General features: G+C 50.4%; 1 protein-coding gene across 5 annotated transcripts in view; it reads left to right on the plus strand.

Annotated features, from left to right (window-relative positions):
• The window catches only part of RASGRF2 (Ras protein specific guanine nucleotide releasing factor 2), a 331,487-nt gene that overhangs the window by 148,321 nt on the left and 169,724 nt on the right, over nucleotides 1–13,442 (plus strand). For all 5 annotated transcript variants that reach the window (XM_075592338.1, XM_075592348.1, XM_075592358.1 and 2 more), the window contains exons 7-8: nucleotides 483–676; nucleotides 2,349–2,458. In XM_075592338.1, the coding sequence (XP_075448453.1) occupies nucleotides 483–676; nucleotides 2,349–2,458 (304 nt within the window). The remainder of the gene's footprint in view (nucleotides 1–482; nucleotides 677–2,348; nucleotides 2,459–13,442) is intronic.

The raw sequence follows: 13,442 nt of genomic DNA on the forward strand, positions 1-13,442 counted from the left end.
GCGCGCTAGAAAGGGGTGGGGTTATCACACCATTGCAAGTATAATAACAGCTTCTAAAGGGAGAAGGAGTGATTCAATTCCCGGTGTCAGCTCCTTGTGACCTTGGGCAAGTCACTTTATCTCCCTGTGCCTCAGGCACCAAAAACTTAGATTGTAAGACCATCTGGGCAGGGACCTGTGCCTGTAACAATCCCGTGTGCTGGGTACTGTGCACTATGCAGTCATTGTGCAGTGCTGTGAGTCCCATTGGGAGAAAAGCGCTATATGAAATAAAGTTATTATTATTATTATTATTATTATTATTATTATTATTATTACATCACAAGTGCAACATAATGAGCTTAAAAATTATACTTTACTTACAAAATAGCCTTCACGCACCATTCTACTTCCCACAAAATAGCCACACAACTGTCAGTACATTAGCTTCTGTTATTAAAATCTGAATCACCAGAAGAATCCCGTTTCATTATTTTATTCAGCTGACTTATTTGATATTCTGCTACCAATGCTGAACATCTACCAAGAATTTGTTCGCAACCATCAGTATAGCCTGCAAGTGTTGGCAAACTGCAAGCAAAACAGAGATTTTGACAAACTACTGAAGCAATACGAAGCCAATCCAGCATGTGAAGGGAGAATGCTAGAGACGTTCCTTACCTATCCAATGTTTCAGGTATAGTTTCATGCTGTTACTGTATCTCAATAGTCACTATAATGGAGGTGTGGGACACCATAAAGGCCACATTTACTGTTTAGTGCTATTCATAAGACCTCTTTTCCTATTGTGTCATTTTTGTAATTAATATGTATGTTCTATTTGTATATGTTATTGTCCTCCCCTCCCACATTGTACTGCACTATGGAATATGTTGGCGTCATACAAGTCAATGGCAAAAGATAATATAATAAGACATTGTCTAACATCAGTGGACGCCCTGTAGGTCATTAACAACAATGGCCTTTAAGGTGTCTTCCAGTGCCAACAGATGCCTTATGGAATGGTACTGCTTAGTAAGAATGAGCCAAAATGCCCCAAAATATAATATTATATTTGAAGAAACTTGTGGTCCTACCTGTAATACAGTACAGTACATCGTTTTGCATTTGAGTTATGTGCTTGTGTCCCTTATATGTAATTTAATAGTGGTCAATACATCACAGCTTTCTAGCTGTAAAACTGAGGCACAATTAGTGCTGTATCTGCAACATATTTACAAAATAAAATACCTCTAAGTGAGATGCATTTTGCTGCAGGTTTTACTCTAGATTTGGAGCTGTGAAAATGTGCTAAATACTTTTATCCATATATTTATGTGTTGACTTGTGGATTTCCTATAGCTGCAATTTATTTCTCTATTTCTGTTTGTTTCTGCTGTGCATTGAAATCTTAATTTTTTTTAACAGAATTGTATTTAAACAAAACTAGAGGACATGTTTTGTGTCACTATATCTATGATACCATTTTAATTGTTTGATAATAACATTTGTCACGTTGAGCAGATAAACATATACGTTTTCTACCTGCAATGAGGCATGGCCAAATATCATTGTCGCCCTTTTGGCAGATTAATAATATAGATTACCATCATTTTACCAGCTGTCCTCAAAAAGTATTACATGAAATTAAATAGCATGTTCCTTTTCACAGTGACAGATATGGTGAAAGGAAAAATGCTCTGCACGGTGTTCCTATTCCCTTCATTTGTTGATGATGCTTTCTGCAGCCAGCACATGATAAAATGTATTTCTAATGTGTTTCCGTGTGGGATTTTTTGGACGCATGTTGTGTAAATGCTATTGTAATAAAAACTAGCCATAGAGATGGCAAGAATGTCATAGGAAATATATATATATAATAATTCTAGTGATAGATGATAGAAACATTATTCATCTATTATATTTTGGCTATCAGACTGAATCGGCGATAAAAAGACGGTTTTAAAGTTGTTATTTCACTTGATTCCCGTCTTGTGAGAGAGTTAAATTGCAGGTGGAATTGTTTATTAAAGAATAAAATGCTATTGTTTTCTTCAATAAAAGTGTGACACCTTTGCAGAAAAATGTGGTAGGTGGCCTCAATTGCAAAACTTTGGCTTCCATTGCTTCTCATTAATATCTATTCACTGGAGTGATCACTGCCACAGGATAACCTCACTGAACTGGTGGTCTGAGGTGTTAGAAAAATATCATCCACTTCAGGTGTGTTTGGCAAAATAGTGGTTAATATTTGCTGTAAATACTGCATTTATGAACTGGAAGTTGCTCAAAAACATTTTCCTTCTGGATGTTGAAAATCCCAATTCATGAGAAATAAAAAAAAACATATATATATTTTTTTTTTTAAGATCCCTAGGTACATTATAACGCTCCACGAACTCCTGGCCCACACACCTCACGAGCACGTAGAGAGAAAAAGCTTAGAGTTTGCCAAATCAAAGCTGGAAGAGCTGTCAAGGTAAGCTAATGTTCCTGTCATCAAACCTGGGAAAGATACATTGTGTTCTTTAGTCTGCTTTGCAGAGGTAGGTACTCGGTGGATTGACGATAAATATACTTCCTTCATTTTTGTCTTCTCTCTTGTATTTTTTCTTAATAAGTTATTACCAGGACTTCTTCTAATAACTGTAGGGTTCCAGCCTACGTGACCTTTTATGTGAATATCACATAGACGTGAAGGAATGTTACATGGGAAGGCATGTGTCTTCCAACATACAGATGCAGTTAGATTACTGTCCCCGGATCCACAGCATAACAAAAAAGTTAAATGCTGCGGCTCTGGAGAAGGTAAAAGCTGCAGTGACATATTGTGAGTCCGTGCTTGTGTATCGGCTCTCCCGCTGTGTTAATCCCTGCTGATGGGGGATACCGTGGTTGCATTCCCATGGCTTTCCTCATCAGTGGGAACAGTAAATCTGGCTACATCTGTACGTAAAGACCATATTGTTGTCAGATTAAAAAAGGGCTGAAAGAGTGATGGAAGAAAAAATGGGACTATGCGAGATTGAGAGATGAGAAGATAGTGATAAATGAAAATCAAGGCCTTAATGCTGTCTAGATTTTGGCATGGAGGAGCCTAGAGATTATTTGGGATGTTTTCTCCTGAAAAAAATGTTTGCATTAAGTTTTTCTTGGGTTGCCCTTGTGACTTAGACCAGGGGTGCGCAAACTGGGGTGCGCGAGATTTTTCCCGGGGGGCGTGGCGGTTGCAGAGGCCCAGCGTTCTTCCCCAAGGCATTTAAATTAAATGCTGGGGGATTGCATCAGGCCTCTGTAACTTCACTTATCTTGTCCCTGGCGATGCGGCGTCAAGTGACGTCGCTGGGTGACGTTGCGTTGCCATGACAATGTGACATCACATGACCCCACGGTGTCATTTGACGCCGGAGACATGGTAAAGTGGGGGGCACGAGCATGGGGGGGAGTGTAGACAGGGGACGCAATGGAAAAAGATTGCGCACCCCTGACAGACCATTGAAGAGGCGAAATAATTTTTGCGGAGCTGTGTTTTTTTTATTGCTTTCCATTTCGGATTAATTTTGAGGAGGGGAGAAGATACTTAGGGGCCTATGCACTAAAGGTTCATAAAAAAATCACCGGGCCAATTATAACTCCGTTTTTTGGAGCGTTGCTATCACGGTTTTCAGAACGTGTTGATTACCTGTCATAGCAAAATTCCCAAAACGGGCAAGTTGCTGCCGATGATAGGATTGACCCTTTGAAAAGGCCTTACCTGGCGATTCATTTCTGCTGCAGAGAGAGTTGCTCAGAGAGAGCCGCCTCTGCCAGTGAAAATCTCACCTGAAAATTATGATTTTTAATATACATTTTCATCCTATTGTACATCAGCAGGGGTCTCCGGAGCAGAACCGCGTTGGTTTGAGGTCCGGGGAGCCCCTGCTTCCCGAGATACAGGCCCCGTTATGGGATGCCAGTATCTTCTATGCATTTAAATGTCCCGGTCACATGACGCGGGAATCCAATGCATAGGAGATACCGGCACCCCATAACGGGGCCTGTATCTCAGGAAGAAGGGGGTCCCCGGACCTCAAACCAATGCGGTTCTGCTCCGGAGACCCCCTGCTCATCTACACTAGGATGAAAATGTATATTAAAAAATATTTAATAAACACCAATACACCACCCCGTGCCCCCCCATACTGTAAAACCATGATTTATTTTTTAACATACAGGATTAATACCCCAGACTGATGGGGGTCCCCGGAGGGCCCGACGGGTGTCTGTAGGCCCCACACTGCACCCCGGGGGGTGCCCACAGTTGTCTGGGGGTCTCCGGGTGGTCCCCACTAGGCACTGTGGGCCTCCGGGTGGTACCCGTGGGTCCCTGCAGGCCCCATTGGGGTCACGGGTGGTCCTGCGGGTGTCTGGGGGTGTCTGGGTCATGCCCACAGGTGTCTGAGGCCCTCGGGTGGTTCCCACAGGGGTCTGGGGCCCTCGGGTGGTCTCTGTGGGTCCGCAAGACCCCCACAGCTGTGGGACCCCCGTGGGTCCGGAGGTGGTACCCATGGGCGTCCGGGGGTCCTCAGGTGGTTCCATTGGGAGTCTGGGGACCCTTGGGTGGTTCCCACGGGGGTCTAGGGCCCTCGAGTGGTCCCTGTGTGTCTGCGGGGCCCCCACAGCTGTGAGGACCCCGGGTGGTACCCGTGGGCATCCAGGGGTCCTCGGGTGGTTCCCAATTCTGATTGGCTTGCATCAATCCCTTCAAATGACGTAATTTAAAAAAAAAATGAAATCGGCACATAGTTTTAACAGCCAATCAAATGGCTGTTGAACCAGTTCACGCCCAAATGTGACGTCACAAGCCCTATTTAAGACCGTGACGCCTCATTTGAGCCCAAGAAGACGACGAGACAACATCGGTTGGGATCTACCATGGGGTTTTTTGGATTGACAGATGAAGACAGAAGATAAAGAAGATAAAGAAATAATTACAGATGAAGATAGAGGAAGCGATTAAAGATAGAAGAAAGAAGAATTGGGTGCCTGATCTGGATCTTCATGGCGGATGGCATCAGATGCTGTTTCGGGCCTTCGTGGTACATGAGCTTCCTGTTTCCCCGGGAGTCGGAGGGCCAGCACTTCTAAAGGTAAGTAATATATTGCATGTTTGGAAATGTATTTTTTTACAGGTTTTTCCATTGGATGTGTATTTTTTTTTTCTTTGCACATTGACTTATAATGTATTAATCTGTACCACTTTAGGGTACAAATCAATACATTATTAGGCCAATACTTTTGGGGGAATTTCTTGCTTTGTATTGATGGTGTTTTTTTCTATGTTTGTTTATTATGTGGATGTAATTGTTTGTCATTTGGCTGCTTTTTTTGTAATTTTTTAAAGCCGATTTATTTTTGTTTGGAATTAATGATGCCTTGTGTTGGGTAATGCTTTTTATGGTTGTCAAAGAATATTCAGTCCGCGCTCTTGCTTCCTATGGATGCAGTAAAGTAATTTCTCTCCTTTCTCTTGCACATATTATAACATCATACTCTTACCTTGGTGCGCACTTGTGATATTTTTTCAGAATTAATTTATTTGTTAGTTACTGTTACAATTAATTAATTGTTGTTTTATTAATTAATTGGTTTCATTGGTTACTGGTACAATTAATTAATTGTTGTTTTATTAATTAATTGCTTTGATTGGATAATGCTTTAATTATTTAATTGTTGCGCTGGTTAGTGCTTTTATTAATTGCATTAGCTGGCGAGTGTTTTCATTTATTGAATGGTGGTGTTTCGATGGTTTTTAATGTTTTATTATTGTGTGTTTTGTGCATTAATGTATTTTGATTAGGGTGCCCATTGAGTGCTATAGTGGCTTATCATGCCCATATTATTATATGGGTATGATGTACCACTATACTACTCAATGGGTACAGGGTGGGTATAGTGGGTCCGGGGTGGGTGCTTAGGCCTCCCGGGTGGGTAGCGGGGCAGGGTGGGTTAACACCTTAATTACTATAGCGGTTATTAACCGCTAAGGTGATTTAGGGTTAGGAGACATTAGATTGTATTTATTATGTACTAGCTGATATACCCGACAAGGCCCGTGATTGAATTTTTCCGCTCACCCCTCTCTCCGCTCCCCCTCTCTCTCCGCTCCCCTCTCTCTCTCTCTCCCCATTGCCCTCTCTCTCTCCCCCCATTGCCCACTCTCTCTCTCCATTGCCCTCTCTCTTTCTCCCCATTGCCCTCCCTCTCTCTTTCCCCATTGCCCTCCCTCTCTCTCTCTCTCCCCATTGCCCTCTCTCTCTCCCCATTGCCCTCTCTCTCTCTATCTCTCTCCCCATTGCCCTCTCTCCCCCTTCCCCTTTCTCCCCCCCCTTCCCCTTTCTCCCCCCCCCCCCTTCCCCTTTCTCTCCCCCCTTCCCCTTTCTCCCCCCCTTCCCCTTTCTCTCCCCTTCCCCTTTCTCCCCCCCTTCCCCTTTCTCCCCCCCTTCCCCTTTCTCTCCCCTTCCCCTTTCTCCCCCCTGTCTGTTTCTGCCCCGTTGACAGGAATCTGGGCCCGCACATGAATGCAGCCCCCGTGTTAACAGCTCTGCCCCCCCCCTTCACACCTCCGTCCCCCCCCCCTTCACATGTTCAATTCTCCCCCTCTTCAGAGCTCAGTGGGTGAGTTAGTGACTGGGTGGGTTAGTGACTGGGTGGGTTAGTGACTTGAGTGACTGGGTGGGTTAGTGACTTTAGTTTAGTGATTTTAGGGAGTGGGTGGCTTAGTAATTTTAGTGGGTGGGTGGGTTAGTGACTTTAGTGGGTGGGTGTGTGAGTGACTGGGTGGGTGAGTGACTGGGTGAGTGAGTGACTGGGTGAGTGAGTGGGTGGGTGAGTGAGTGACTGGGTGGGTGGGTGAGTGAGTGACTGGGTGGGTGGGTGAGTGAGTGACTGGGTGAGTGAGTGACTGGGTGGGTGAGTGACTGGGTGGGTGAGTGACTGGGTGGGTGGGTGAGTGACTGGGTGGGTGAGTGACTGGGTGGGTGAGTGACTGAGTGGGTTAGTGACTGGGTGGGTGGGTTAGTGACTTGAGTGACTGGGTGGGTTAGTGACTTTAGTTTAGTGATTTTAGTGAGTGGGTGGCTTAGTGACTTTAGTGGCTGGGTGGGTGAGTGAGGGACTGGGTGGGTGAGTGAGTGACTGGGTGGGTGGGTGGGTGAGTGAGTGACTGGGTGGGTGAGTAAGTGAGTGACTGGGTGGGTGAGTGACTGGGTGGGTGAGTGACTGGGTGGGTGAGTGACTGGGTGGGTGAGTGACTGGGTGAGTGAGTGACCTTTGAGTGACTGGGTGGGTGAGTGAGTGGGTGGGTGAGTGAGTGAGTGACTGGGTGGGTGACTGACTGGGTGGGTGAGTGAGTGACTGGGTGAGTGACTGGGTGAGTGAGTGACTGGGTGAGTGAGTGACTGGGTGGGTGAGTGACTGGGTGGGTGAGTGACTGGGTGGGTTAGTGACTGGGTGGGTGAGTGACTGGGTGGGTGAGTGACTGGGTGGGTGAGTGACTGGGTGGGTGAGTGACTGGGTGGGTGAGTGGGTGGGTTGGTGAGTGACTGGGTGGGTGGGTGAGTGAGTGACTTGATGGGTGGGTGAGTGAGTGACTTGATGGGTGGGTAAGTGACTGGCTGGGTGAGTGACTGGCTTTGTTGACTTGATGGGTGGGTGAGTGACTGGGTGAGTGAGTGACTGAGTGGGTGAGTGACTGGGTGGGTGAGTGAGTGACTGGGTGAGTGAGTGACTGGGTGGGTGAGTGACTGGGTGGGTGAGTGACTGGGTGAATGGGTGGGTGAGTGACTGGGTGAGTGTGTGACTGGGTGGGTGAGTGACTGGGTGGGTGAGTGAGTGAGTGACTGGGTGGGTGAGTGACTGGGTGGGTGAGTGACTGGGTGGGTGAGTGGGTGAGTGAGTGGGTGAGTTGGTGAGTGAGTGGGTGAGTTGGTGAGTGACTGGCTGGGTGAGTGACTTTGTGTGTGAGTGACTTTGTGGGTGAGTGACTTTGTGGGCGAATGACTTTGTGGGTGAGTGACTTGGTGGGTGAGTGGTTGAGTGACTGGGTGGGTGAGTGACTGGGTGGGTGAGTGACTGGGTGGGTGAGTGACTGGGTGGGTGAGTGACTGGGTGGGTGAGTGGGTGGGTGAGTGACTGGGTGGTTGAGTGAGTGACTGGGTGGGTGAGTGACTGGGTGGGTGAGTGACTGGGTGGGTGAGTGAGTGACTGGGTGGGTGAGTGACTGGGTGGTTGAGTGAGTGAATGGGTGGGTGAGTGACTGGTGGGTGAGTGACTGCGTGGGTGAGTGACTGGGTGGGTGAGTGTGTGGTGAGGGAGTGAGTGGGTGAGTGAGTGAGTTGGTGAGTGACTGGGTGGGTGAGTGACTTTGTGGGTGTGTGACTTTGTGCATGAGTGACTTTGTGGGTGAGTGACTTTGTGGGTGAATGACTTAGTGGGTGAGTGACTGGGTGGGTGAGTGGTTGAGTGATTGGGTGGGTGAGTGACTTTGTGGGTGAGTGACAGGGTGGGTGGGTGAGTGACTGGATTTGGGTGGGTGACTGGGTGGGTGAGTGACTGGGTGAGTGACTGGGTGAGTGACTGGGTGGGTGAGTGAGTGACTGGGTGGTTGAGTGACTGGGTGGTTGAGTGCCTGGGTGAGTGAGTGACTAGGTGAGTGAGTGACTGGGTGAGTGAGTGACTGGGTGGGTGAGTGACTGGGTGGGTGAGTGGTTGAGTGACTGGGTGGGTTAGTGACTGGGTGGGTTAGTGACTGGGTGGGTTAGTGACTTGAGTGACTGGGTGGGTGAGTGAATTTGTGGGTGAGTGACTTTGTGGGTGAGTGACTTTGTGGGTGAATGACTTTGTGGGTGAGTGACTGGGTTGAGTGACTGGCTGGGTGAGTGACTGGCTGGGTGGGTGAGTGAGTGGGTGAGTGAGTGACTGGGTGGGTTAGTGAGTGAGTGAGTGACTGGGTGAGTGAGTGACTGGGTGGTTGAGTGACTGGGTGGGTGACAGGGTGGGTAACTGGGTGGGTGAGTGACTGGGTGGGTGAGTGACTGGCTGGGTGAATGACTGGCTTGGTGAATGACTGGCTGGGTGAGTGACTGGCTGGGTGGGTGACTGGCTGGGTGGGTGGGTGACTGGCTGGGTGGGTGGGTGACTGGCCTGGTGGGTGACTGGCTGGGTGGGTGGGTGGGTGACTGGCCTGGTGGGTGACTGGCTGGGTGAGTGACTGGGTGGGTGAATGACTGGGTGGTTGAGTGACTGGGTGGGTGAGTGACTGGGTGAGTGAGGGAGTGGGTGAGTTGGTGAGTGACTGGGTGGGTTAGTGACTGGGTGGTGAGTGGTTGAGTGACTGGGTGGGTGAGTGACTTTGTGGGTGAGTGACTGGGTGGGTGGGTGAGTGACTGGATTTGGGTGGGTGACTGGGTGGGTGAGTGACTGGGTGGGTGAGTGAGTGACTGGGTGAGTGACTGGTTGAGTGACTGACTGACTAGGTGAGTGACTGACTAGGTGAGTGAGTCACTGGGTGAGTGAGTGACTGGGTGAGTGAGTGACTGGGTGGGTGAGTGAGTGACTGGGTGGGTGAGTGACTGGGTGGTTGAGTGAGTGAATGGGTGGGTGAGTGACTGGTGGGTGAGTGACTGCGTGGGTGAGTGACTGGGTGGGTGAGTGTGTGGTGAGGGAGTGAGTGGGTGAGTGAGTGAGTTGGTGAGTGACTGGGTGGGTGAGTGACTTTGTGGGTGTGTGACTTTGTGCATGAGTGACTTTGTGGGTGAGTGACTTTGTGGGTGAATGACTTAGTGGGTGAGTGACTGGGTGGGTGAGTGGTTGAGTGATTGGGTGGGTGAGTGACTTTGTGGGTGAGTGACAGGGTGGGTGGGTGAGTGACTGGATTTGGGTGGGTGACTGGGTGGGTGAGTGACTGGGTGAGTGACTGGGTGAGTGACTGGGTGGGTGAGTGAGTGACTGGGTGGTTGAGTGACTGGGTGGTTGAGTGCCTGGGTGAGTGAGTGACTAGGTGAGTGAGTGACTGGGTGAGTGAGTGACTGGGTGGGTGAGTGACTGGGTGGGTGAGTGGTTGAGTGACTGGGTGGGTTAGTGACTGGGTGGGTTAGTGACTGGGTGGGTTAGTGACTTGAGTGACTGGGTGGGTGAGTGAATTTGTGGGTGAGTGACTTTGTGGGTGAGTGACTTTGTGGGTGAATGACTTTGTGGGTGAGTGACTGGGTTGAGTGACTGGCTGGGTGAGTGACTGGCTGGGTGGGTGAGTGAGTGGGTGAGTGAGTGACTGGGTGGGTTAGTGAGTGAGTGAGTGACTGGGTGAGTGAGTGACTGGGTGGTTGAGTGACTGGGTGGGTGACAGGGTGGGTAACTGGGTGGGTGAGTGACTGGGTGGGTGAGTGACTGGCTGGGTGAATGACTGGCTTGGTGAATGACTGGCTGGGTGAGTGACTGGCTGGGTGGGTGACTGGCTGGGTGGGTGGGTGACTGGCTGGGTGGGTGGGTGACTGGCCTGGTGGGTGACTGGCTGGGTGGGTGGGTGGGTGACTGGCCTGGTGGGTGACTGGCTGGGTGAGTGACTGGGTGGGTGAATGACTGGGTGGTTGAGTGACTGGGTGGGTGAGTGACTGGGTGAGTGAGGGAGTGGGTGAGTTGGTGTGTGACTGGGTGGGTTAGTGACTGGGTGGTGAGTGGTTGAGTGACTGGGTGGGTGAGTGACTTTGTGGGTGAGTGACTGGGTGGGTGGGTGAGTGACTGGATTTGGGTGGGTGACTGGGTGGGTGAGTGACTGGGTGGGTGAGTGAGTGACTGGGTGAGTGACTGGTTGAGTGACTGACTGACTAGGTGAGTGACTGACTAGGTGAGTGAGTCACTGGGTGAGTGAGTGACTGGGTGAGTGAGTGACTGGGTGAGTGAGTGACTTGGTTGGTGAGTGACTGGGTGGGTGAGTGACTGGGTGAGTGATTGACTGGGTGGGTTATTGACTGGGTGGGTTAGTGACTTGAGTGACTGGGTGGGTGAGTGACTTTGTGGGTGAGCATCTGGGTGGGTGGGTGAGTGACTTGATGGGTAGGTGAGTTACTGGATGGGTGGTGAGTGACTGAATGGGTGGGTGAGTGACTGGATGGGTGGTGAGTGACTGGATGGGTGGTGACTGACTGGCTGGCTGAGTGACTGGCTGGGTGGGTGAGTGACTTGATGGGTGGGTGAGTGACTGGCTGGGTAGGTGACGGTGTGGGTAACTGGGTGGGTGAGTGACTGGGTGGGTGAGTGACTGGCTGGGTGAATGACTGGCTTGGTGAATGACTGGTTGGGTGAGTGACTGGCTGGGTGGGTGACTGGCTGGGTGGGTGGGTGACTGGCCCGGTGGGTGACTGGCTGGGTGGGTGACTGGGTGGGTGAGTGACTGGGTGGGTGAGTGACTGGGTGGGTGGGTGAGTGACTGGGTGGGTGAGTGACTGGGTGGGTGAGTGACTGGGTGGGTGAGTGACTGGGTGGGTGAGTGACTGGGTGGGTGAGTGACTGGGTGGGTGACTTTGTGGGTGAATGACTTTGTGGGTGAGTGACTGGCTGGGTGAGAGACTGGCTGGGTGAGTGACTGGCTGGGTGAGTGACTGACTGGCTGGGTGAGTGACTTGCTGGGTGGGTGAGTGACTGGATTTGGGTGGGTGAGTGACTGGATTTGGGTGGGTGACTGGGTGGGTGGTTGACTGGGTGGGTGAGTGACTGGGTGGGTGAGTGACTGGGTGGGTGAGTGACTGGGTGGGTGAGTGAGTGGGTGGGTGGGCGAGTGACTGGGTGTTTTCTCCCCCCACCCGCATCTCACCCCCGCTGTCCCCCATACCTGAAGCGGAGGCTGCAGGTAGGAGCCAGGGAAGGGAGAGGGCGGTGAGGCGAGCGGCGGCGGCCGTGGCAGGCACAGCTGAAGGGAGGGGGGAGGACGGCAGCGCGGGGGTGGTGAGGTGCGTGTGTAGTGGGGTGGTGGTGTGAGTGGGAGGATGTGGGTTCCTGGCAGGAGTAGGAGTAACTGTGTGGTATGGCAGTCACAAAATGGACAGTGAGGCCAAGAGGGGCACGCGGTGTGAGGGTGGTGTGACTGTCACACCCTGCATAGGCGTGGCCGTGACATCAGCCCACCCCGCAGGCCAATGAGGTGAGGGTACAAACACACATCCAAACATTTTTTCAGTCTTATATATATAGATGTATGCTTTCTGGCAACGGAGGACAGGGACCTGCAGTATCCTGATGAGTATGCCCTTCATAATGCCAGGGGTAAGTAGAACTGTACTTATTTACTTTATTTATGCTGGCTAATGTTGTGATTAATAATGGACAAATAATCTATTATCCATATCTGGTTAATAGTTTTTTTGCCCATTACTGTACTGTATGTGTTTGGTGGTGGTGGGGGGATTTATTTAAATGTAGGACATGCTTTATTTTTTTACATACAGGGTTGGTACCGCAGGCCTGCGGGGACCCATGGAGACCACCTGGGGATCCCCGGACGCCCACGGGTACCACCCAAGGATGCCCGGATACCCCCGGGTACCACCTGCGGACCAACGGGGCACACCTGCTTGGAAGAACCGGGGCCCACAGCTGTATGGGCCCCGCAGACCCACAAAAACCACCCGAGGGCCCCAGACACCTGTGGGGATGGCCCGTGGACCCCCAGACACCCGCGGGTAGCACCTGGAGGCCCACGGCGCCTAGCGGGGACCAACCAGAGACCCCCAGACACCTGTGGGCACCCCCCGGGGTGCACTTTGGGGCCTGCGGACACCCATCGGGTCCACTGGGGTCCCCCGTCAGCCTAGGGTATTAATCCTGTATGTTAAAAAATAAATCATGGTTTTACAGAATGGGGGGGGGCAAGGGGTGGTGTATTGGTGTTTATTAGATTTTGTAATGGTTTATTGGGGGCCTAGGAGGTTGGTAGTGGGGCTGTTGTGTGTATTGTTTTTATTGTGGGTAGCGGGGGTGGGTGAAGGGGGAATTAGCCCCAAGGATTGCGGGTGGGTAGCGGGAGGGGTTAATCCCTTCATTACCGTAGCGGTATTAACCGCTACGGTAATGAAGGGGTTAAGTCCACCCGCAATCCCCCCACAAGACCTAAACACCCACCAAGGGCCAATTACCCCTTTCACCCACCTCCGCTACCCACAATAAGCCTGGCACGGGTGTTTAACCCCTTCATTGCCTTAGCAGTTAGCCGCTAAAGTAATGAAGTGGCCTGTAAATGCATTTTCCTGCATTTGATTCAGGTTGGGGGTTTCCGGTGCTGGTATTAATGGTATTAATGGGAGACCCCCGGCATTAATCTTAGGCAGGAAAAAGGCCTGATTGTTTCTGGTCCCGTCTCTTCGCTTATCGCTGCTCATCGCCAGCTTCTCCCCACCAATTTGCCAACTTTTCCTGACGTTTGGATTTGGGGA

This window comes from Ascaphus truei, chromosome 1 (assembly GCF_040206685.1).
Source record: "Ascaphus truei isolate aAscTru1 chromosome 1, aAscTru1.hap1, whole genome shotgun sequence".
In the NCBI taxonomy this organism is placed as follows: Eukaryota; Metazoa; Chordata; class Amphibia; order Anura; family Ascaphidae; genus Ascaphus; species Ascaphus truei.